The sequence below is a fragment of the Chenopodium album genome, chromosome 12, assembly GCF_948465745.1.
Source record: "Chenopodium album chromosome 12, dcCheAlbu1.1, whole genome shotgun sequence".
In the NCBI taxonomy this organism is placed as follows: Eukaryota; Viridiplantae; Streptophyta; class Magnoliopsida; order Caryophyllales; family Amaranthaceae; genus Chenopodium; species Chenopodium album.
This window is the reverse complement of record NC_137845.1, coordinates 1,501,668-1,525,108: the sequence shown is the minus strand read 5'-3', so window position 1 is coordinate 1,525,108 and position 23,441 is coordinate 1,501,668. Positions and strand designations below refer to the sequence as shown.

The 23,441-nt window shown below is 34.1% G+C and overlaps 3 protein-coding genes and 1 non-coding gene across 4 annotated transcripts; 3 read left to right on the top strand and 1 right to left on the bottom strand.

The window, feature by feature from the left end:
* The first annotated feature begins 889 nt into the window (after positions 1-889).
* On the top strand, positions 890-971 carry TRNAS-CGA (transfer RNA serine (anticodon CGA)). The gene has a single exon. It is a non-coding gene; the product is annotated as a tRNA-Ser (tRNA).
* A 124-nt stretch (positions 972-1,095) lies between these two features.
* On the top strand, positions 1,096-6,235 carry LOC145569974 (eukaryotic translation initiation factor 2 subunit alpha homolog). Its single transcript, XM_081628949.1, has 7 exons — positions 1,096-1,575; positions 3,607-3,663; positions 3,745-3,831; positions 3,905-4,051; positions 4,747-4,851; positions 5,545-5,643; positions 5,824-6,235. Exons 1-7 carry the CDS (start codon positions 1,192-1,194, stop codon positions 5,971-5,973), a joined length of 1,029 nt encoding a protein of 342 aa, XP_081485075.1. The 5' UTR covers positions 1,096-1,191; the 3' UTR covers positions 5,974-6,235.
* A 10,180-nt stretch (positions 6,236-16,415) lies between these two features.
* Positions 16,416-17,177, top strand: LOC145572750 (uncharacterized). The gene has a single exon (XM_081631721.1). The coding sequence runs from the start codon at positions 16,416-16,418 to the stop codon at positions 17,175-17,177; it is 762 nt and encodes a 253-aa protein (XP_081487847.1).
* Positions 17,178-22,009: 4,832 nt separating this feature from the next.
* LOC145571520 (uncharacterized) lies at positions 22,010-23,004 on the bottom strand. Its single transcript, XM_081630554.1, has one exon. The coding sequence runs from the start codon at positions 22,913-22,915 to the stop codon at positions 22,148-22,150; it is 768 nt and encodes a 255-aa protein (XP_081486680.1). The 5' UTR covers positions 22,916-23,004; the 3' UTR covers positions 22,010-22,147.
* Positions 23,005-23,441: the final 437 nt, after the last annotated feature.

Sequence of the window (23,441 nt, the reverse complement as noted above, 5' to 3'; positions counted from 1 at the left end):
TATATAATATAATAGGATGTTTTTAGGAATTTTATGTCATTATCAAATTTTATATAATATGTAGGTTTAGTTATACCAATATGTACTATATATATAAAAAAAATCATTAGATATTTAAATAAAATATATTCAACAATAAATATAAAAAATAGGACATCCACGATCCGTAATCTGATTATGGAGAGCCTGGATCCTTAGTTGATTTAATTGAATGTGGGTTTTAGGGTGAGTGGCTGATGAGTGATGACTCGGTTGAGGTTGTTCCTAAAACTGAGATGAAAGACAACCCTGCCACTCCCGATGAAATATTTACAGTTGGAGCTGATGAAGTCTTTGACACTCCAGATCGTGAAGAGCAAAATGGCCTTGATAATGAACGCCATGTAAAAAAGTCAATGTAGTTTATTGTCTACTATATTACTTGTATTTGATATCTTATTACTTACTTAGCCTAACTCCAAATCAAATTTAGTAATTTTTACATCAATCTAATCCAAATTTAAAATCACGGGGAACTTTTCTAGTAGTTGTACTTTTTTTTTTAGACAAATTATGGTAGTTGTACTTAAACATGCCTAACACAACTTAAAAACAAATCGATTAAAACCATTATCTATAAGGTTATTAATATAAATTGAAAAATAAATTTGAACAAGGCTTTGCTTGTACTTGTAAGAAGCTACATTCTATTATACAAGTACTAAGTATTTATATACTACGTATGTCAAATTTTAGATGTAGACAAATAGATTATGCATGTGGTGAAGTTCAAATTACTTATATGCTTCATATCTTTATACTACCTACTAATCAATAATCTTTTAAAAAAAATGTTGTGAAATTAATTTTAAAAATTGTGAAATTTAACACGAAACAAAAAGAACAAGGTGTCGATATGTCCGAGTGGTTAAGGAGACAGACTCGAAATCTGTTGGGCTTTGCCTGCGCAGGTTCGAATCCTGCTGTCGACGACACTCTTTAGTTTCCTTTTTAATCAAAATTTTATTCCCCAAAACGACGACGTTTTTAAACCCAACGCAAACCTTCCGATAAAAGAATCCAGAAATATAAAAACAACCCAGCAGCAACAATTCACCACCCTTTTTAAAATCATCTTCTTCTTCTCAAACTCTCCCAAAAAAACCCTAATTCCCAAATTTCCCCCCTTTCTCTCTCCTTCGAATCGCATCAATGGCAGGCGGAGGCCCCAATTTGGAATGTCGGATGTACGAATCTCGGTACCCAGAAGTGGATATGGCGGTGATGATTCAGGTGAAGAACATCGCAGACATGGGTGCGTATGTTTCTCTTTTGGAGTACAACAATATCGAAGGAATGATCCTTTTCTCTGAACTTTCTCGTCGTCGTATTCGGAGTGTTAACAGTCTTATTCGGGTGGGTCGTACTGAACCCGTTATGGTTCTTAGGGTTGATAAGGAAAAGGGTTACATCGATCTTAGTAAACGTAGGGTTTCTGAAGAAGATATTGCTCAATGTGAGGAGCGCTATAATAAGAGTAAGCTTGTTCATTCTATTATGCGTCATGTTGCTGAGACTATGAACATGGATTTGGAGGTTTTTTTTTCCCCCTCTATCTCTTAAGTGTTTAGTTTTGATATTTTGTTGTGAATTTTATCAATTTTGTTTGTTATTGATGTATTATTGTTTCAAAGCTTTTTAATTTTGCAGTATTGTTTGTATTTTTATGATGTTTTTTAATTGGGGTTTTTGTTGGCGTTATAGTGAATTATAGTATTAAGATTACAACGATGATGTGATTCTATTTTACCTCAAGTAATTCGACACTCTGACGTCGGTATTGACACTTGACTACTTGAGACTTGGCATTTAATCAAAAAACCAAAAAGATTGGATTTTTTTTCATAAGATTAGCTAGTTTGACACTTTTAACACATGCTGGTGTTCGAAATGAGTTGGGAAGAACGAGTGGTGTAGGTTCAATTTACTTTCTTATTTAAATTATAAGTCTTGTGCATTAAGCGTGAGGTCCTTGGGTTTTGCTTCATTTGTTTGTTTAATCATGGATTTTGTACAAGGGGTTCTGTTTTAATGTTATTTAATTGGGTCAATTATACTTGCACGTCGGAAATTTGCACCGGTTGTTACTCTGATGGCTTGAAAAGTTTTCTAGTTTTGCTATCAGATTGATTTGTTAATGAATCATTCATTAACTTCTTTTTATCTTCTGTAGATTCTAGTAGCAACCTATTGTTATACTTTGTTGATTAAAGTTAGTAATTTAAGGATGATAACAAAGTTTTTTGTGTAATTTTTTTGAATGTAATGTCCCATGTCCCATGTCCCATAAGGTATTCTTTTACTATTGGTAAAGATAACAGGATTTTTTAGTCAGGGCCTTGGGAGGTCCAGGTGTTCTTATATGTTTATATCCCCCATCTAAACGGACTGATTGAGGAGAAATAGAATATGGATTTATATTTTCTTCTCATTTATCATTTTCAGCTTCCTCGTGCTCGTTATTGATGTTTAATGGGCTGTGTGGATATTGGGAAGTAGTGATAAGTCCCCCACAGTGTGGAAGTCTGATCTAAACTACAATATTGCCTTTTGTACTCCATTGGATTCATATTGAGTTAGCTGGAAATTTTTGAGAAAGGGCAGCATGGGCAAGTTGCACTGTGTTGTAGTTTTATAAGAAAGAACAGATTTATTTTGGTATAACCTTGTATGGTGGTGGACAATGGTAACACTCTGTTTGGGACAAAGAATGTATTGTAATTTAGTGATAAGTCACCCGCAGTGTGGAAGTTTGATCTAAACTACGATATGGCTTTTAGTACTCCATTGGGCTCATGTTGAGTGAGCTGAATTTTTTTGAGAAAGGGCAGCATGGGCAAGTTGCACTGTGTTGTAGTTTAATAAGAAAGAAAAGGTTATTTTTGGTATAACCTTGTGTAGTAGTTAACAATTGTAACACTCTGTTTGGGACAAACAATGTATTGTAACTTGGAAGTTGAACGAAGTCGGTTGTGTTCTCTTTTCATCTCTTTTAACATTCAAAGTCTTTTTTATAAGAGGGGAGAGTGTAAGGAATATGATTCACCTTTTGAACTTCTAGGCCGACCTTTGTAACTAAGGTAGACTTGGCTGTAAATCACTTAAATAGAAGGATGCATGTCCATCTGACTCTGAACTGCCGTGATATTTATAATATTTTGCAGATGAATCACTTCATCAGTGTTAAAACTATGTTATTTAGTGGGCTTGAATTTAGGTTCTGTTTTTGTGGATTAATTTTGCTGCTAAACCTTAAATTACACGCCTCACATAATTTTTTAGTTTTGATGACTGGATATGCCCCTTCTGACTTCTTAGTTGTGAATGTAATCTCTATTCTCCATGCTCTATTTCTGAGCTACTTAAGATCAACATGCTGCCAAATTCACTGGGCATCTGTTCTCGATCGTGCTTCTTCTCTTCTGCTTTATATAAACTCTTTTTTTTTTGTATCAATTTTAGTGTTTTTGCCCTTTTTTACTTAGCAGAAGAAATTTTGATTTATGCATAGTACATGATGGTTGGATCTTCATGCTGGCTTGATTAAATGTGTTTTCCATTATGCAGGATTTATATATACGTATAGGGTGGCCTCTGTATCGGAAGTATGGTCATGCTTTTGAGGTAAACATTTTCATTTTGTTTCCTTGTATTCAGGATGACTTTTTCCTTCGATAAATTTCTAAGCTTCTTTCATTAAAATAGGCATTCAAGGTTATTGTGAATGACCCTGACACTATTTTGGATCCACTCACCTACGAAGTCAAAGAAACTGGTCCTGATGGTTTGGAGGTATGCAAATTTTCCCGCTTTTCATTTTCACTGGTGATAATTCTGGTTCAGGTCTCATATGCGCTTACTGCAGGTAACAAAAGTGATCCCTGCTGTAACCCCAGAGATCAAAGTTTCTTTGATCAAGAATATTAGACGAAGAATGACTCCTCAGCCTCTAAAAATCCGTGCTGATATTGAAATGAAATGTTTCCACTTTGACGGAGTGCTTCACATCAAGGTAGGTGATCGTTTTCACTGAACTTGTGTGGTTGAGGTAATTATGTTTTTGAGGCTTCTACATAGGTTTTAAAGTAGTGATGTTTTAGGCTCAAGTATTGCGATTTGGTTGTTTTTAATATTAGAGTTGCATGAGTTCAAAGATGTGCTCTTATATGGCTTTACCTCTACACACTGATTATTTTATGGATATGTGATGATAAAGTTTCAGTGCCTGTATATCTTTAAGCTTATGAATTCTTCAACTTTAGTTCCCAATACAGTTTTCACTTCTTTCTCCATCACTCTTTTTTATTTACTTGATTGATTTTTAGTTTTAGATGTTGCATTCTTTGTTGTCAAGATTTTGTGCCAATTAGTGTTTAACTATGGTACTAATTTAGGGGATGAAAATCTGTATTGTGATAACTGTGTTAATATACTTGAAGATGTGCAATTTATCATTTATCTACTTTCTATGAAAATGACTTGAACTGCTGGGACTTTTAAAGTCATTATTTCTGTGTTGTGTCACATCTATATTTATTTTTGGAGCCTGATCTGAGCTGTAGAAATGACCATCTTCTTTCACCTAGCTTTTGAGGGTAAAATGTGTTGTATTTCCGTAGCTCTCATGTTTTCAAATGTTGTCTTGTAATTCTATTGGTGGTTGTTACATTTATTCTAAATTCCATTGATGGATATAATGATTTGCAGGAAGCTATGCGTAAAGCTGAAGCCTCTGGAACGGAAGATTGCCCTGTGAAAATTAAACTGGTTGCTCCACCACTTTATGTCTTGACCACTCAGACTCTAGATAAGGTTAGTTCACCATCTCAGAGAGAATATGTAAAAATATGTTGTTTGATATCTTGAAGAAATCATGTGTCCTTTTAAGAAAAGTGAAAACCTTACTTGCTAGTGGAATGTGTTGTATATGGACCCTCTGATGGCAATTTCCACGACTCTTGTTTTTCTTAATATTATTATGTTGCAATTCTTATCCTGTACATAGGTTTTTCAATGTCATTAGCTGCAAGCTTTTTCATGCTTCTGCAATATAGGGTTAGCCTTTTTTTTTTTAAAAAAAAAAAAAAAATAATAAAAATTTAAATTTTACTTTCGGATGGACTTTGGACACTTGAATATTGAAGCAGAACTTCAAAGTTGAGTTACTTATAAAGCAAGACTTGCTATGCAAGGCTGTTCAAATTTCTGTTGATTAGTTTTCAACTGTCCAAATTATTGATATAGGCTCATGGTTTTGGCCTATTTAAACAAGGGTAGACAACACCCCCCCACCCCCACCCACACACACACACACACACACACACAAAGAAAGGGAAATAAAAAATTGCAATCTCTGAAACACAGGGTTGCAATTCTTCTTACTATTTATGTTTCTGCTTGCAATTTTTTTTAAAGGTGTCCTTGGTGGAGTGTGTGGGTTGATATTTTCCTGTAGATCTTTAATTGTCAATATGTCCTTCAATAATGTTTTGGGTATCCTTGCAGGATCAAGGTCTTTCCACCCTTCACAAAGCAATTGAAGCTTGTACCAAAGAAATTGAACATCACAAGGGAAAGCTGGTGGTGAAGGAGGCGCCAAGAACTGTAAATTTCTTCGTCCTAATTTTATATTTCTTTTCATTTTGGGGTGATCCTGTCCCCTTTTTATTGCCTGATCTGCCGATTGCGAGTGTATGCGCCTTACTGGGTGGACAATTTTTTTCCACCTGCTCTGAGGGATGAGAATATGTATTTCATAGGCTAATTATTGAGTTTGGGATGCAGGTGAGTGAAAGGGATGATAAACTATTCCTGGAGCAATTGGAGAATTTGCGTAGGGGAAACCTTGAGAAGAGCGGTGACGAGAACAGTGAAGACGAAGATGAAACTGGAATGGGTGATGCTGATATTGATAACGCCGGGTTAAACGAATAGGTTGCATCTAGAAGAAAATTAATAGAAAGGGGGAGTTGATGGCAGATTATCTTCTCCTCAACCTTGCCAATGAATTTTCTTACTATTTATTGTTGGATTGGTTGAGTTATGTAAATGGCCGGAAAAAGGCTTCTTTTTGGCTACTTGGTAGTTTTTGTTCCCTGAGGTTGATTTTTATGCTACAAAATTTAGTTAAAGACGACTATATGAGATTAATTCAAATAGTTTTGGTCAATGTGCTATTTTTATGCAGGTGTACTCACTACTGCCTTGACAATGATTTCATGTACTCCCTAGTCTCTTCTTGGATCACAACACCGGGATCATCGTTTTTTTTTTTTTTTTTTTTTTTTTTTTTGGTGCTCAATGCATATTCCTCATCATCTACTGAAAAGCCGATGTCCCTAGATGAATAAAATCAAATCAAATCAAATGATAACAAGAATAAGATGCTCTATGCTTGATTTGTATGCCTTTTCAATTCTTTTTTTGGTTATGCATTTTCAATATGGCAAAAACAAAGAGTGTCGGTTATTGATGTTAAAAAGTTCTTAACAGCGATAGCAAGGCATCACTGAGGAGGGGCCCTAGAAAGAGCAGCAAGATCTATGAGATTTCCATAGTTTTTATCTTTTTTGTTTGTGATTTATAACTTAGATTTTGCACTAAGTTGGACAGTAGACCCCCCACATAAATTTGAAGCAGAGCCTTAAGTGTCTAGTACCCTGTGTCCTTTTGATCTAGTCCTGTGTAGTATACCTTAAGGTTTATAATAGCTAACCTAACCCAAGAGAATAGATGCATACTAGAGGACATATCTATAGTCCGAAATCAAGCTTATTTTGGTTAATCATAACAGATTGTTGCTATGATTTTTGAGGCATGCTCGAATATACTAAGTATATAGAATTATTTACGCTCTAGGTTTAGGGTCACTAGGACCAATTTATGAAGGAATCTACAAATGTGGGATTATCTCAATTAAGTAAAACCCTGAAAGATAGCTTATTTTGAGATTGGTTAAAAAAAATCATTTTTTCTCGTGCCATTTAGTTATGTTGGTTACATTCTTGGGTGTAGCATTTAAATTTAAAATCGAACCTCATCACATCTTTTTCCTTGCAACTCTGTTCACAAAAAGATATACTCTGTAAAAGAATTCATGAAAATTGAAAGACAAATGGATGATTATATAATTTCATATATTGTGGAAAACAATAAAACGAAGGGAAACAGTAGCATGTATGTTTATTGTTTAGTCTAATTTCATTGGTACATCTTCCGTTGTTTGGGGCTTTAATCCTCGAAGCTACCCTACCGTTTTGGTCCATCAACTCCTTATCGAACAGAAGGCTGATAAGCTATGCCGTATTTCACAAGGTGCGTCACCTTATGGTGCCGTTGAGATGCTCCTCTACTATGGGCCCAACCCCTTTGCCTATTAATTTCACTTTTAATTGTCATATTACTAGTTCAAACTAAACGAAGCCATAACAGTCTAACAGCAGGTACATATTGTCCGTATGAGATTTTGGTAAGCAAATCATAACAAATTTGTGGTAACCCGTCTAGTCATCAGGTTGATGTCTCACTCGAACTCAATCCCTAATTCTTTTCATCCGAGCAGACCCTCTAGGATTATGATTGTTTTATAAAACTTTGTATTGACCTACAAATTTATTCATGAACTTCGTGATTAAATCCTCTTATGCCCTGTTTTTATCAGATTATTTTCAGTTCAGCTCTAATCAGTTCATTTTCTAATTTTCTTCTCTCATAAAATATTCATTTTATTTCAACTCACTTCAATCAATGAAAACAGGCCCTTATTATACTTCGTGTTATTCTTTACGGAGTACATTATTTTCTCGACTAGCCAATACATAAAATGTATAATAGCCCCCAAAGTTAAGGAAAAAAAAAAAAAAAAAAAAAGTGGACGAAAATGTAGAAGCAAACAAAATAGTTTAATTGGAAGACCAAACGTCAATGACATAAGTGACAAGGCGAAAGAGAAGTTGGACATGACTACTCACTGCAGCTTATCCATTGCCCCACTGCTTCCTTCTTTGTCTCTTCTCTTTTTTCAATTTCTTAAACGGTTAAACCTAATAGAGTATCTTATTATTAGCTTAAAATACTAGGGATTTAGCCAATTATAATACGGAATTATAGTAATAATCGTATTTTGTATTAAGGTTTTATTTCTATTCCAACTAAATTATTGCTACAATGATTGGACATTTTGGAATTTATGTGCGTGTGGCTTTTTTTTTTTTCCTAATAATTGATCTTAATAAATAAAATAGACGATAACTTTGATTTTACCTTATAATAATAACAATGGATTAGAGCTAATTATCCGAAAAATGAAAGTAAATGAACACATTCTTTCACTTATTAGAGTAAATAAATAAAAAAAAAAATGTGGGAACTAATAATGTTATTTGTGCTCCAATAAAACTAAAACTATCTTGGAAAAGGTTGTTATATACGTTCGGATGTACCGTATTGTGAGTATTTGTTCTTATTGTGACGATTGTTTTTTATTTTATCGTGTGTATATAATAAATTTAATTTTAAAAAAGTTAAACAGAATGATAGAGATTTGACACGTAGGTAATCCTAAAAATTGAAATAAGGTCACAAAGTGAAAGAATTTTGACGTAGCTAAGGAACAATTTAGCCGTCAACCTTAAGATCCAATCGCTAATGATTGGATCCCCAAAAAATACACCTAATTTAAAGCTACTCGTACTACCTAGAGTAGCTACTCCATCCAAATGTGGAGTACGACCAACATAATAAATAATCCACCGACTAATATTATTTAGCCACCCATTTAATTAAGTACTGAGTAATATACTTTTTGTCAAATTAAAAAATACTAATAATAAGAGTTTTCTTTAAAATCTTTTAATTAATTTGTCTGCATTGAAGAATTCAGTGTTTCATTTCAGAAATGACTACAGTAATCTATTTGAGGTTCTAACATGCATATAGAATTTGAAGTTTTTTTTTTTTTTTTTTTTCTTTTTTACCATGCAATACTATATAAATATATATATATATATATATATATAAAGACAGCAAAATTGTATTGATGAAGACAATGGAAATTCAAGTTAATCTAATACGTTGCTCAATTTATTCATACTCCGTAATACTTCCGCTGCTACAAATTATGTGCAACTTTGAATTTTTTATATCTCACAAATAATGCCCAAAAGTTGCACATAATATGTAACGGATGCAGTATATATGATTATGTCAGTTTTCAAACTAGTTTTCCATGTGTATAGTGGAATTGGGTTAATTGATGATAAGGGTACACGCCAACAATGGATATAGCCCATAGATGCAAATTTGCTCCAATGCTCATGTCATACCGGTGATCGCATTGCAGACCCAATTTCCAAACAACAAAATAATACGAAGTAAAAATTAAAACACATTCCTATTATAGTTTATAATATTACTTTGCTTGCACAATTATTGCACGATATATTAGTGTCTTAATGGTGACTTAACAATCTCCCATCACACGTGAGACGCAATGTATAAGAATGTACGTAAAATTATAGATTAGCCATTGTTGACATTCTTGTGAAAAGATACCAAAATAATGCATGCAATTTTTAAAGGCGTATGAAAATAAAAGACCATGCATAATATGCCGACCGCTCTGTATGTATAATGTATGACCATGCAAACATGTATGAACACTAGGATCATGTATTGATAATATATTAGTACTTATATATATTAAATTTTTATTGAGATATTATCGTATATTAGGAGATTTGATAGAATATTTCCTTATATTTATCTTTTATATTTTAGTTAATTCCTGATATCTTTGTAACTCTATATATTCCCAATTATTTTCAATGAGAAGGCAAGCAATTCTATTCCAATTATTTTCTATTCCTCTCTAATTTATCATGGTATCATGATAAATTATAGTTTATAATATTACTTTGCTTGCACAATTATTGCACGATATATTAGTGTCACAAGTGAGGGGGAGTGTTGGAACCCAATGTGTATCACTTGTGAGTGTCCCACATTGGAGAAAGAGGAGAGGTAGTTCCACTTTATAAGGTAGAGGAGTAACTCCTACTATTGCCAATTGGTTTTAGTATGGAAGCTCCAAAGCCTTGTTTGTGGCCCAAACTCTCCTCCTCCTTGTTCGGGTTGCCCAGACCCATTTCATATTGTTTCAAAATTTAACATGTTGGAACCCAATGTGTATCACTTGTGAGTGTCCCACATTGGAGAAAGAGGAGAGATAGTTCCACTTTATAAGGTAGAGGAGTAACTCCTACTATTGCCAATTGGTTTTAGTATGGAAACTCCAAAGCCTTGTTTGTGGCCCAAACTCTCCTCCTCCTTGTTCGGGTTGCCCAGACCCATTTTATATTGTTTCAAAATTTAACATGGTATCAGAGCCCAGGTTTGTTGGGCCGTTTATAACTGGGTATTTGTCAAGCCACTGGTTAAGGGGCCTCTATTGGATGTTCATTCCCAAAGAGGATTTATATTGTACCTTCTGGTGTGCTATAATTCTAAGGACACTCACAAGTGAGGGGGAGTGTTGGAACCCAATGTGTATCACTTGTGAGTGTCCCACATTGGAGAAAGAGGAGATGTAGTTCCACTTTATAAGGTAGAGGAGTAACTCCTACTATTGTCAATTGGTTTTAGTATGGAAGCTCCAAAGCCTTGTTTGTGGCCCAAACTCTCCTCCTCCTTGTTCGGGTTGCCCAGACCCATTTCATATTGTTTCAAAATTTAACAATTTTTAATCAAAATAAAGCTCCATACTTTACGTATTGTATTGTCGTTGTTAGCAGTAACACATTTTTTTTTTCCTGCAATAGTAGTAACAAATTATAATTCTATGAATAACTGTGAGCTTAGGTAAATACTCCCTCCGTTTTTTTTTTATTTGCATCACTTTGGATTTCACCGGGAGAGTAATATAATATTGTAAGTGGGTGAATAAATTATTATATTAAAAGTAAGATGAGGACCATGAAAGAGAAAGTGTGTGAAAGATGATAGATATTTTTATTATTTTAGTGGGGACCATGGAAGAGAGATAAATGATAAAATAAGTTGAGTGTGGTTTAAAGTAAGAGAGAGAAATGATAAAATATACTTCCTCTGTTTTTATATACTTGCAACACACCTCTTTAGCACGCATTTTAATGGAGATATTAGACTAGATAAGCAGATAAATTAAATTACAAAATTTTACCACCGATAAGAAGAAAGGGATAAGTTGTTACGGTTAAAATTTCATAGCTTAATTAATTCGTTTACCTAATTTAATCAACTCATCGAAAAGCGTAATAAAAGGTATGTTGCAACTATTAAAAAATAGAGAAAGTAGTATAAAGTTACTAAAAATAAAAGTGATGCATTTAAAAAAAACACCCCAAAAAGAAAAGTGATGCAAATAAAAAAACGGAGGGAATACTTGTTTATGCTTCGACTATGTTATCATAATTGAAATACAATAATTGCGTTTTCATGTGTTTGCAACATGTGATGGAAATGAATAAAAGGGTAATAATCCATAATTGATTACAGTATATTAATAGTAATCCTTTTGCAAGTATATCATAATATCAAATTAGAATTTATTTCACCCAAACCACGTACAAGTCCACAATGTCACAATCTACTTGATAGAGGTCTCCTTATATATTTAAAAATATATACAAAGTACTTTACGTAGTATAATTTGTTATACCTAGTTAGTTTGGTCCAATATTTTAATATTATTTTTTAATCATCAACACCAACAACAGATTGATCTCGTCAAAAAAAAAAATAAAAGAAAAAATGATTGTAAGATGAAACATTAATTAGGCTTATTACAAGTGGGCTAAATTTCCTCTTTTTTTTTTCCAATGAATCCAGCCCAAACCTATTTTCAGTTTATGAAGTGTATCACCATATACTTCGTACAATCGTGCCTAAGTGAAATCTATATCTATAATATTACCGTCATGTGTTACCATAGCTTCAACATGATTTCGCATCACATAAGCAGTGTGTATCACCTTATGTTTCATCACTAATCACTATAACAATCTTCATATCTATCTATAATATTATTAAAATTCAAATTGACAATATGCTACCGTCATGTGTCATTATTACTTCAATATAATTTGGCATCACATAAGCATTACGTGTCATCACTAATCACCCTAGAACTCTTCATATGTGTAAACTTCGTATTTAATTTTCCGATAGAATGTAATTCCTTAATAATTGTACAATAATCTACAATTCAATTTGTAAGACATTAATCACACAGTTGATTCCTTGGATGCCACCCGTAATTTTCTAGATTTAATAATAGTCAAGCCATTATTAAAAGAAGAGAGCTAAATATCTATTAAGACTAAATTAAAAGTTTACTCCTCAACTCTAGTGTCATACTTATTTTGTTCAATAATATTGCAACAAAGATGAAATTACGCATCTCAAAACACATTTTATATGTTAAATATATATAATTGTATAAAAGTAAAAATTATAAAAAATTGACACTGTGAAAGTATTTTATGAGGCGAATTTAAAAAAACTCACATGCTTATATTTTGTTTAACATATAAATCATATTATAAGTTGAAACAAGAGTAATGAATAGTACAACTTCATAAAGAGTAATGAATAATACAAAAATCTCATTGTTACAATATTATTAAAACGGAGATAATAAAATTTAAAATATAATAAAACTTGATAATGATGGGTGCGATCCAGACCCACACAATTCGTGCAATTCCCGTTTCTATATTGGGTGGAACAGAGACCCTGAATTAATAGAATCATGGACATAAGATCATTAAATTTAGAGCCTCCAATTTCAACTTTTTCATCACAAGTAGTAGGAGCTAATACTACTAGGCTACTAGCATGGGGGAGGAGAGAGAAAGATAGCTTCTTTATGATACAGAACGACACTCACTACTCATCACTCAATACCACATAGAAGAAACCGCATTCATTCACCAGATAATACAGTAATAATAGAGCAATAGTACTAGTACGGTTTTTTTTTCTTTTCTTTTTTTTTTTTTTTTTTTAAATTGGCATTTTCTTTGTCTTTTGTTTACACTTTAATTTGTTGTTTCTTAGATTCTAGCTTACTTGATATTAACCCATGCCTCTGTTTCACCCGTCAAAAAAAAAAAAAAAAAAAAAAAAAACCATGCCTCTCTTTCTCTCTTGTTTTCAAGTATTTTTGTGGGTAATGTGCATAAAAATAAAGTGCATACGTGCAAGAAAACACTTGTATTGCTCATTTCCCTTGATTGTTATAAGGGTTAAAATAAACCAACAAAGTGAAATCTGGAAGCAACCTCAACTATTTAATCTCTTTTATACTTTTTTTTTCCAACTTCCTTTTTTCATCACCATATATGGCTATGTGACAATTACTCCACCAACCCATCATTTTTAAAGATTAAAAATTGAAGAGGGAAATAGAAGGCTAATTATGCTTAGTGTATATGTAATTATGTAAGCTAACAAATTGAAAAAAACACTTTTATGAGGCGATATTTGTATACAATTAACATGTAAACTGGAGGGTCGGAGAGAAATAAGGAGCTTAACCCACAAGGAAACCTTATCGGATCTTTTATCAAAATGATTAATTTTATAAAAGCATTTACCAAAACGGCTAATTGTAAATTTTAATTCCAAAACTAGCTAAAATGTTGACTTGGAGAAAAATTATTTATTTCTTATTTTCCTTTGGACCAATTTGGTTCACTTTTTTGGTTTTTATTTTTATTTATTTATTCATTTTATTTTATTTTATTTTTGGGTTTTTTTTAGTTGGAAAGTTTAGAAGCTATATACATATATACATAAAGTTGGTCATAGGAACCCTAATTTCAATATCACAAAAAAAGACAAATTTTTTTTGTCTTGATCGACGTGATTGTATCACAAAAAATTGAAATTTTAAGTACTATTGTTCTATCAACACAACCGCAAATTTATACGACGATAAGGGATTTTAAGGTATTGTTCATCTTTTTCATGTTTGCTATTTTTATGCCCTCTGCTAATGTCGGCTAATTTTTGTTAATTGGAAGTTTGGAACAATTTTTTGAGTGTTTTTTTTTTATTTTTTGAGACATTTTTTTTATTTTGTGTAACTTTATAAAAAAAAAAATTTGAGAATTGCTGCAAATATATTATGTTTATGTTATTTCCCAAATTAATAGATATTTTAAACTATGGCTTTAAAATTTCCCAAAAAAAACCAAAATAATAATTTTTTTTCATAAAACGGGAAATGTTGGCAAATCAGAATTTAAAGACCATATACTACGTAATGTACAAAATTACTAACCTTTAAATTTTCTAACTAAAAAAAGAGCAAATTTAGAATAAACCCAAAACAAACAAAATTATAAAAAAATAAAAAAAAAAACCCAAAAAAGTGAACCTGTTTGGTTAAAGGAAAATAAGAAATAGATAATTTCCTACCAAATAAATAATTTAGCTGATTTTGGAATTAAAATCTATAATTAGCCATTTTGGGAAATACTTTTGTTAAATTAGCCATTTTGGTAAACACAAAGTCTTATATGTGGCTGGCCACACCGTGTGGCAGAGATTACTTTATTAGTGTAATAGGGGTTACTTGATCAGTGTTAAAGGGGTTACTTCGTCAGTGCTATAGGGTTACTCAGTTAGTGTTATAGGGGTTACTCAATTAGTATTATAGGGGTTACTTGGTCATTTTTATATGGGTTACTTTGTTATTTTATAAGTGGTCACACGGTGTGGCCGGTCACACACAAGACGGGCTATTTGGTAAATGATCCAACCTTAACAAAGCAGGATAAAACCAAGGTGCGTGATACACCAACTAATATTTATAGATTTGTAGTTGATTACTCACAAAATCTTTTCGACGAGATATGATATTGGGCCTGACTATACTAAGGATGAAACTATATATGACTCTACGAGCGTTTATTTGTTTAAGCGGAGTATTATAGATGACTATTTATATATAATTAAATTAATTAAGGGTGATTAGATGCGTGTCACATCTTAGATTAATTGATAACAATATATCACTAGCTTCTTTATTTTTGATTGACATAAATTTAAAGCTCGAAAAACGAATTAAAATAGAAAGATAATGACACGTACGTAGTATATGTATTAATGTATTATTCCTTATCTATGCTATGCTACTCCACTAATTTGTTTATTAATATAGCAACATTATTAATATTGCTATACCTATATAAATAGCTACGAACTACACATTATTGTACATTTTCGTAGAGAGGATAATAGTACGAATAAGCAAAATAAATACCAATGATGCATGCATGATTTCATAGGAGATGAGGACTACTGAAGGGACAATTAATTATTAATTAATACTATAAGAAAATTAGTAATCCGTAATAAACATAGGGGATCTTTGGTGGGTCTTGCCACTAATCATTGTAGAATAAAATATTATGAACATTAAATCCATAAGATATTATTAACAGGGAAAATTCATAAAATTAAGCATATACTATTTGTAAGCAAACCAACGGTTGGCTATTGGTCCTTTTCAATGAGATGATGGTTTTCTCCTTTTTTTTTTTTTTTTTTTTTTTTTCTTTTTTCTTTTTTCCACTAGAATAAATTTAAAGTAAGGACAAATAATCAAACAGAAAGATTATAATAAAAATAAATAATTTATTTATTTAATTTCACTTATACTTTCTTTTTGTAAGTGCCTGCCCCTCTTTTGTTATCTTTCTCGGTTTCTCTTTAATTTCTTTGTGGTGTTGTTGTCATTGAAAAGATAGGGGGTAGGAAAGAGAAAGCAAATAGACTAGCGAGCAAATTCATATGCTATATTATACTATACCCTCTTGACAAATTAAAGTGCTAAAAAGAAACCATTATCTTCACCCCAAACATGAGAAAACATAAATAAAAATTGCTTTTGTTTTTATTAAAAGTCAATCATGTAAAAGAAATACTCCAATTTTCAATCAAATTGAATGATGAAAAAGAGTGTCCCCGGCCCATATTTCGTGTTAAAAATTTAAAACTAGTAAAACATGACTTTTTTTTTTCTTTCTTTAACACTCACACAAAAAAGGGTTTGTTAACTCAATTTTAAAGTCTGAGGGTCCTTACTAAGTTATTATTAGGATATATCATATAATATATTTTTGGGAAGATATTATTTACCAAAGATTATCTTGTGTATTATAGTTAACTTCCTAAGATTCTAGGATATCTTGTATTCTAGGTAGAAGAGGATTGTAGCTATTATATATTGTGTGACGATCAATGAGAAAGCTAAGCTATTCTCTCATAATTAATTTGTCATGGTATCAAGAGCAGGTTAATATTTTTTTTTTTCCTAAACACAATCAAATATGGGTGACACCCCACCGCCGCCGCCGCCACCACCACCACCACCATCTAAAATCGAACCAAATTCACCATATTATCTCGGCCCTCAAGATCGGCCCGGGGATTTTATAACTCCAACTCGTCTCAAAGGGGACAATTATGAAGAATGGGCTGCTGATATCCAAACTGCGCTTGAGGCTAGACGCAAATTTGATTTCTTGGACGGTACTATAACAGAGCCGCAACCTCCTTGCTCGAAATCAGATTGGACGGCTATTAATGCCATGTTAATTTCATGGCTCACAAACACCATTGATGCAGAGGTAAAATCGTCTCTGTCCAAATTCCGTGAGGTTAAACCTTTTTGGGATCACCTCAAGAAGAGGTTCTCACAGACTAATGGCCCTCGAGTCCAACAAATTCGTGCCTCCATTGCGAAGTGTGAGCAGACCAAAGGCATGACTGTCTCGGTTTATTTCGGCAAATTACATTCTTTATGGCAAGACTTGGACCATCACGAACCTCTAATATCATGTAGGTGTTGCTTGAATTGTACAGCAGGGAGGGAACATGAGGTTCGCCGCGAGCAATCGAGGCTTCATGATTTTCTAATGGGTCTATATGCTGGATATTATTCCTCCTTGCGCACAAACATATTGTCTCAAGACCCTTTGCCTAGTCTTGATCGTGCTTATCAGTTGGTCACTCAAGAAGAAAGGGTTCGTTTGGCCAAACAAGAAACCGAGGAGAAGCAGCCAAACGAAGCTCTTGGTTTTGATGATTGATAAAATAGAGGTTTTTCAGATGTTTATGGCTTTTCTTGCTATGGTTGATAGACAATTTAATCAAACAATTAAAATTGTGCAAAGTGATAATGGGACCGAATTTAATTGTTTGATTGATTTTTTCTTTGCAACCGGTATCCTTTTTCAAACATCATGTGTCGGGACTCCGCAACAAAATGGGAGAGTGGAGAGAAAGCACAAACACATTCTTAATGTTGCGAGAGCCTTGAGATTTCAAGCTCAATTACCTATTTATTTTTGGGGAGAGTGTATTTTAACCGCCGCCCATTTAATTAATAGAACTCCTACCCCACTTTTACAAAATAAAACCCCGTTCGAGCTTCTCTTCAATAAATCTCCTTCATTTGATGCTATTCGTACTTTTGGTTGTTTATGTTTTGCTCACAATCAAAAGACTAAGGGGGATAAATTTGCTAGTAGAAGTCGAAAATGCATTTTTATGGGCTATCCTTTCGGGAAAAAGGGATGGAAGTTGTTTGATTTAGATACAAAGGAATTTTTTGTCTCTCGTGATGTGAAATTTATAGAAGAGGTTTTTCCCTTTGGAAGTCCGGAAGAGGCTAATATTGATCCGAATTTTGGGAATACGGAGGTGGAAATTCATGCTGATTTTATGGATAATATGGTAGATAATGACGGTGTGATTGATGATGCTGCTGAAAATTACCACGAAGAAGTGCAGGTTGAAGACCACACGGAGGCAGTCCACTCTGCAGGCCACCTGCGGCAGCCTGCTGCAACCCGCGAGGAGGCTGCGGAGCTTGCTGCCTCTGCTCCCCAGTCGCAACAGCAGCAGGTCACGGCACAGGGGCAACGTGATGCTGCTGCCACTGCTCAGCCGTGCCTGCACGAGCCCCCTTCTCAGCCACAGCAGGTTGTCACCGAGCCCAATGATGAGATGGGTCGGGGCTTCCGAGAAAAATACCGTTCGGTCTTGCTTCGGGATTTTGTCACACACACGGTTGTTGCTAAGAGTCCGCCGCCTCGTTCTTCCAATCATGCTCCAGGTACTCCTTACCCCCTAGCACATTATATAAATTGTACCAATTTTTCTGTCAATTATCAGAAATTTATTGCAGCCGTGGTTCAAAGTAATGATCCGAAATCTTTCAAAGAAGCTATGACGTATGATGGGTGGCGCAAATCTATGAAAGAAGAAATTCGAGCTCTAGAAGATAATGGGACATGGACCTTAGAGCCGCTTCCTCCCGGCAAGAAAGCACTAGGGAGTCAATGGGTCTATAAGACCAAGTTTCTGTCCAATGGAGAGGTCGAACGCCTCAAATCTCGTTTGGTTGTGTATGGCAATCATCAGAAAGCTGGTATTGATTATGATGAGACATTTGCACCGGTGGCCAAAATGACAACGGTTCGTACATTTCTTGCTATTGCTGCTTCCAAAAATTGGGAGCTTCACCAGATGGACGTACATAATGCTTTCTTACATGGGGATTTAGATGAGGAGGTTTATATGAAACTTCCTCCCGGATTTGAGAGTTCGGATCCTACCTTGGTGTGCAGGTTGCGCAAGTCTCTTTATGGATTGAAACAAGCTCCCAGATGTTGGTTTGCCAAACTTTCCAAGGCTTTGAAACAGTATGGTTTCAAACAATCTTACTCTGATTATTCTTTATTTACATACTCTAGGGCTAATGTTCAACTTAATGTCTTGGTGTATGTCGATGATCTTATTATTTCTGGAAATGATTCCGCTACTCTTACTGTTTTTAAAGCCTATCTCAGTGACTGTTTCAAGATGAAGGACCTTGGTCCTTTGAAATATTTTTTAGGCATCGAAGTTGCTCGTAGCTCTGCAGGTTTGTTTATGTGTCAACGTAAATATACGTTGGATATTATTTCTGAGGCAGGGTTGTTAGGTGCTAAGCCTAGCGGATTTCCAATGGAGCAGAATCACAAATTGGGTACGGCTACTGGAGATTTTCTGCCGGATCCTGAGTCGTATCGGAGGCTAGTTGGCCGGTTGATATATCTTGCTGTCACCCGGCCTGATCTTGCTTATTCTGTTCATATCTTGTCCCAATTTATGCAGGCTCCTCGTATTGAGCATTGGGATGCCGCTTTGAGAGTAGTGCGATATTTAAAAGGCACTCCGGGTCAGGGTATTCTCTTGAGTTCTGCGAGTGATTTGATTTTGGAGGGGTGGTGTGACTCTGATTGGGCAGCCTGTCCTTTAACTCGGCGATCTCTCACGGGTTGGTTAGTGTTTCTTGGCAAATCTCCTATTTCATGGAAAACGAAAAAGCAACCAACAATGTCTTTCTCTTCGTCTGAGGCCGAATATAGGTCAATGTCAGGGGCAACGTGTGAGCTCAAATGGCTCAAGGCCTTACTGTTAAGTATGGGTGTCCAACATCCTAAAGCAATCAAATTATTTTGCGACAGTCAGTCTGCTCTGCACATAGCAAAGAACCCTGTTTTTCATGAACGAACGAAGCACATTGAGGTTGATTGTCACTTCGTTCGCGATGCTATTAATGAAGGCTTAATTTCTCCGTCTCATGTCTCTACAAAGGATCAACTAGCTGATATCTTTACTAAAGCTCTCGGGAAGTCACAGTTTGATTATCTACTTTCCAAGTTCGGCATTTCGAATCCGCATGCTCCAACTTGAGGGGGGGTATTAGGATATATCATATAATATATTTTTGGGAAGATATTATTTACCAAAGATTATCTTGTGTATTATAGTTAACTTCCTAAGATTCTAGGATATCTTGTATTCTAGGTAGAAGAGGATTGTAGCTATTATATATTGTGTGACGATCAATGAGAAAGCTAAGCTATTCTCTCATAATTAATTTGTCAGTTATCATTCCGACAATTTTAGAAAACTCAATTCTTGCAAATGATTAAAGGTTCAAAGGTAAAGATTTTCTTTTGCATCAACATTATTGTACACACCCAAAATTGTCTTTATAAAGTCAGAAATTTTAAAACACCCTGCAAAAGTAAAAATTGCACTCAATTACATGCCTAATGCACTAATCAAAACAGCGCCAATATTTGACAAATAAAGGAGAATCAAACCAGGTTAAGTTAAAAGGGAGATAAAGAGAAAAAACAAATCATCAAAAAAAAAAAAATGAAAAAAAGAAAAGAAAAAAGATGGCACCTGAAACCGAAGTAGTAGTAGTAAAGAGAGAAAAAAATAAGCACACGTGTAGTAAATCATAGGAATTTTGGCATGAGGAAGTATTCCAATGGATGACTTTCTCACTCACTCACTCACTCACTTATTCACTCACTCATTCATCTGAAAATCTAATAATCTTGGGGACCATTTTCAAAGAAAGAGAAAGATTAATTAAGATGCTGAAAAAGGGGACATCTTTGATTTTAGATACACTCTAAAGCACCAACAACACACTAGATTTTTATACTTTCCTACTTACTAACTGTTTCATCAACTTCCTTTCCTAGTTTATTCACTGTTTTGGAAATTTTAAGCGTTTACGAGTTTATATATGTATGTTGTATGTAGTGTTAGGGCTCCCTTTTCTTTATGATAATTAAGTTGGGTTCGTCCTAGCTAATTCTAATTTATTAAACATTTATTTTATTATCTATATTTTATGAGAATTTAATATATTTCCATCATCCTACTTTAATGTTTGATCTAATTGCACACGGATCACTTCATGAGTTAAAGAGGCTAGGCAACAATTCACCTGCTGAAATTGACATTTGCTAAAATAGGAAGACTTCAGGTTCTTCAAGTGATTACTCTTTTTTGGGTATGTCATGTAGCCTTAATTATCACTTATTTTACTCGTGTAAACTAACACACCATCTATTTCTAACTACAACTAATCTTGTATAAAAGTATATTACGGGTATATTCGTATAAATCGTATTAGTTCATTTAATTACCTTCTACCAATCATATACGTAGTACAAAAAAACCCCTAAATTGTCAAGTTAATTTCTACTCCATATAATAAATCTACAAGTATTACATTGTATTTCCAGGATCGACTATGACCGGAAATTAAATGAAAGATATGGAGTACTTCGTAATAATATTAAATTAAAAAAAATGAATCTAGCAACATAGGGATTTTTTTTTTTTTTTTTTTTATATATGCAATATGAAAGTTGAATTATTGGTTTTGAGAATAATAAAATACAAGAAAGAAGACAAATACGGAGAAGTAATAGGTATTTTTTTTTTTTTTGACAAAGAGAAGTAATAGGTATATACTCTGTGTAACAGCAGTACATTTTTATTGATTGACATAACAAGAAAAATAACAAGTTAGGAAATAATTGTATAATTATCATGTTTATTTATGGTAAATTGATAAGACTTACCAGGCACTCACGACGACAAAAGCTGCAAAATGTGAGAGAATTTCTTTGTCTAATGATCAAATAGAGCTTAATGACGCAGTTAATAACATACTAATAGCAGTAGTTTAAAGAATTAATGGAATGATTTGGGTTTCTTGACGGCACCTAATTACTCTTTATTTTAACCATTACTTGCCTTAAATCACTGCTTAATAAAATAATGTTGCAAAACTTGTTGTTTAACATAATACAGTAAGAAATTAATTAGAAAACGCCTTCTTGATTAAATTAATTAACCCCCCTAAATAATACAGTAATAAATAAAAGAAAACCCCGGTAATACAAGTTATTAAGTGAACATGACTTGTTACCTGGAGAATAAGATGATCATATGATTGAATTTTGATGGAACTTCATCTTCTACAACAATGGTTGATCATAAAATAATAATAAGTATATACAATAATTAATTAATTAATTAATTGATTAATATACGAGATTGGATTAGAAAAATAATATTATGCTTGCTTTCACATAATATATAATCACAATTTGATCCTCCAGCGTTGGACAATAATTGATCCTTGATAATAAAGTCAAATTAAAAATAATTATATATATATAAAAAAAAAAAAAAATTAGGTAGTAGTTGTAGGAGGACCTACACCAGCAGTACTAGCACCACCAGCGGCATCTCCACTTCCGCTACCACCATCCCGGGACCCACCAGTTCCGAGGACTCCACTACTACTCGCAGCTGCATCCACTGTTGTTGATAGAGTAGTGGCGGTGGGAGCGGAAGTGGAGGTAGTAGTGGTACTAGAAGAAGAAGCACGTTTTCGCTTCTTCTTTTCGTAAGGGATACCACGGGCTTTAGCCTGGCTCTCCCTTACCTCACGAAGGTAAATCCTTACAGCGCGTGCACCAAACGGGTTGGATTCAGGTCGGCCACCATTCTCTTCGTAAGCAGCACGAAGACGGCCAATAAGAGCGTCGAGGCTCCCCCAAGCCTGCTTAAGCGGGCAAGCGCACGGGGCGGGTGGATTAGGGTGACCGAAATAAGGGCAACCAGTGATGTGTACCTTAGTCTTACCAAATTGGTCCAAATACTTGAGAAATTCTATTACATGTGCTCCACTGCACCTAGACAAAGATAGAGGAGGTTTGTGGTTTCTCAGGTATTGTAAGAAAGTATTCCAGTCTCGTCTTTTTTGCGACTCGTACCTGCTTGGTGGCGCTGCGGTTGTCGTTGATGTCGTCGTCGATACCACTAATTGAGACCCATCATCCACACCGCCACTAGATGAGCCATGGGTGAGTTCCACTCTTTGTCCTGATGATGATCCTTCGCCGCCACCACCGCCGCCGCCTCCGGTTTCGGATGTTCCACCCCCAGTAGTATCCATAATAATATATGATCTATGTATAAATAATGATTAATTTCCAATGATTTATAATATTTGTGAAATTGGGGTTTTTGTTTTTGTTTTTTTTTCTTTTTTTCTGTTGGGGGGGGGGGGGGGGGAGGATTTATAAGTGATGGGACGTGAAAAGGAAGAAAAGATGAATGAATAAGACGAAGCTAAGTAGTAGTAGTATGTCGTTGGCTCCGGAGAGAGAAAGAAACAGCCAATCCCTAAAAGAGATGGATGCCACTATCAAGACTCTTGTGAGGAAGAAAAAGGGAAAAAAATTATAATTAAATTATTTTATTTATTTTTATAAATTAAAAAAAAATATTAAAAACAAGGGAGGAATTTGAGAGAAAGAGAGGGAGGTAGGGAAGGTGAAGGAAAGAAGAAGAAAGAGAAGGGGGGTGGGATGAAGGGTGAGCTTATAAGTCATCACGTGGCTTTGGCCCCCTCTAGAAGGGACATACCTATGCTCTGCACCTTTTTTTTTATTTTTATTTTTTTTTGAAAAATTAAATAA

Excerpts from the sequence above, each read along its gene's own strand:
- LOC145569974 (XM_081628949.1), top strand. The coding sequence starts at position 1,192 with ATGGCAGGCGGAGGCCCCAATTTGGAATGTCGGATGTACGAATCTCGG. Across the intron at positions 3,664-3,744 it reads AGTATGGTCATGCTTTTGAG|GCATTCAAGGTTATTGTGAA; the intron begins GTAAACATTTTC and ends TCATTAAAATAG. Across the intron at positions 5,644-5,823 it reads TGAAGGAGGCGCCAAGAACT|GTGAGTGAAAGGGATGATAA; the intron begins GTAAATTTCTTC and ends TTTGGGATGCAG.
- LOC145572750 (XM_081631721.1), top strand. The coding sequence starts at position 16,416 with ATGGGTGACACCCCACCGCCGCCGCCGCCACCACCACCACCACCATCT.
- LOC145571520 (XM_081630554.1), bottom strand. The coding sequence starts at position 22,915 with ATGGATACTACTGGGGGTGGAACATCCGAAACCGGAGGCGGCGGCGGT.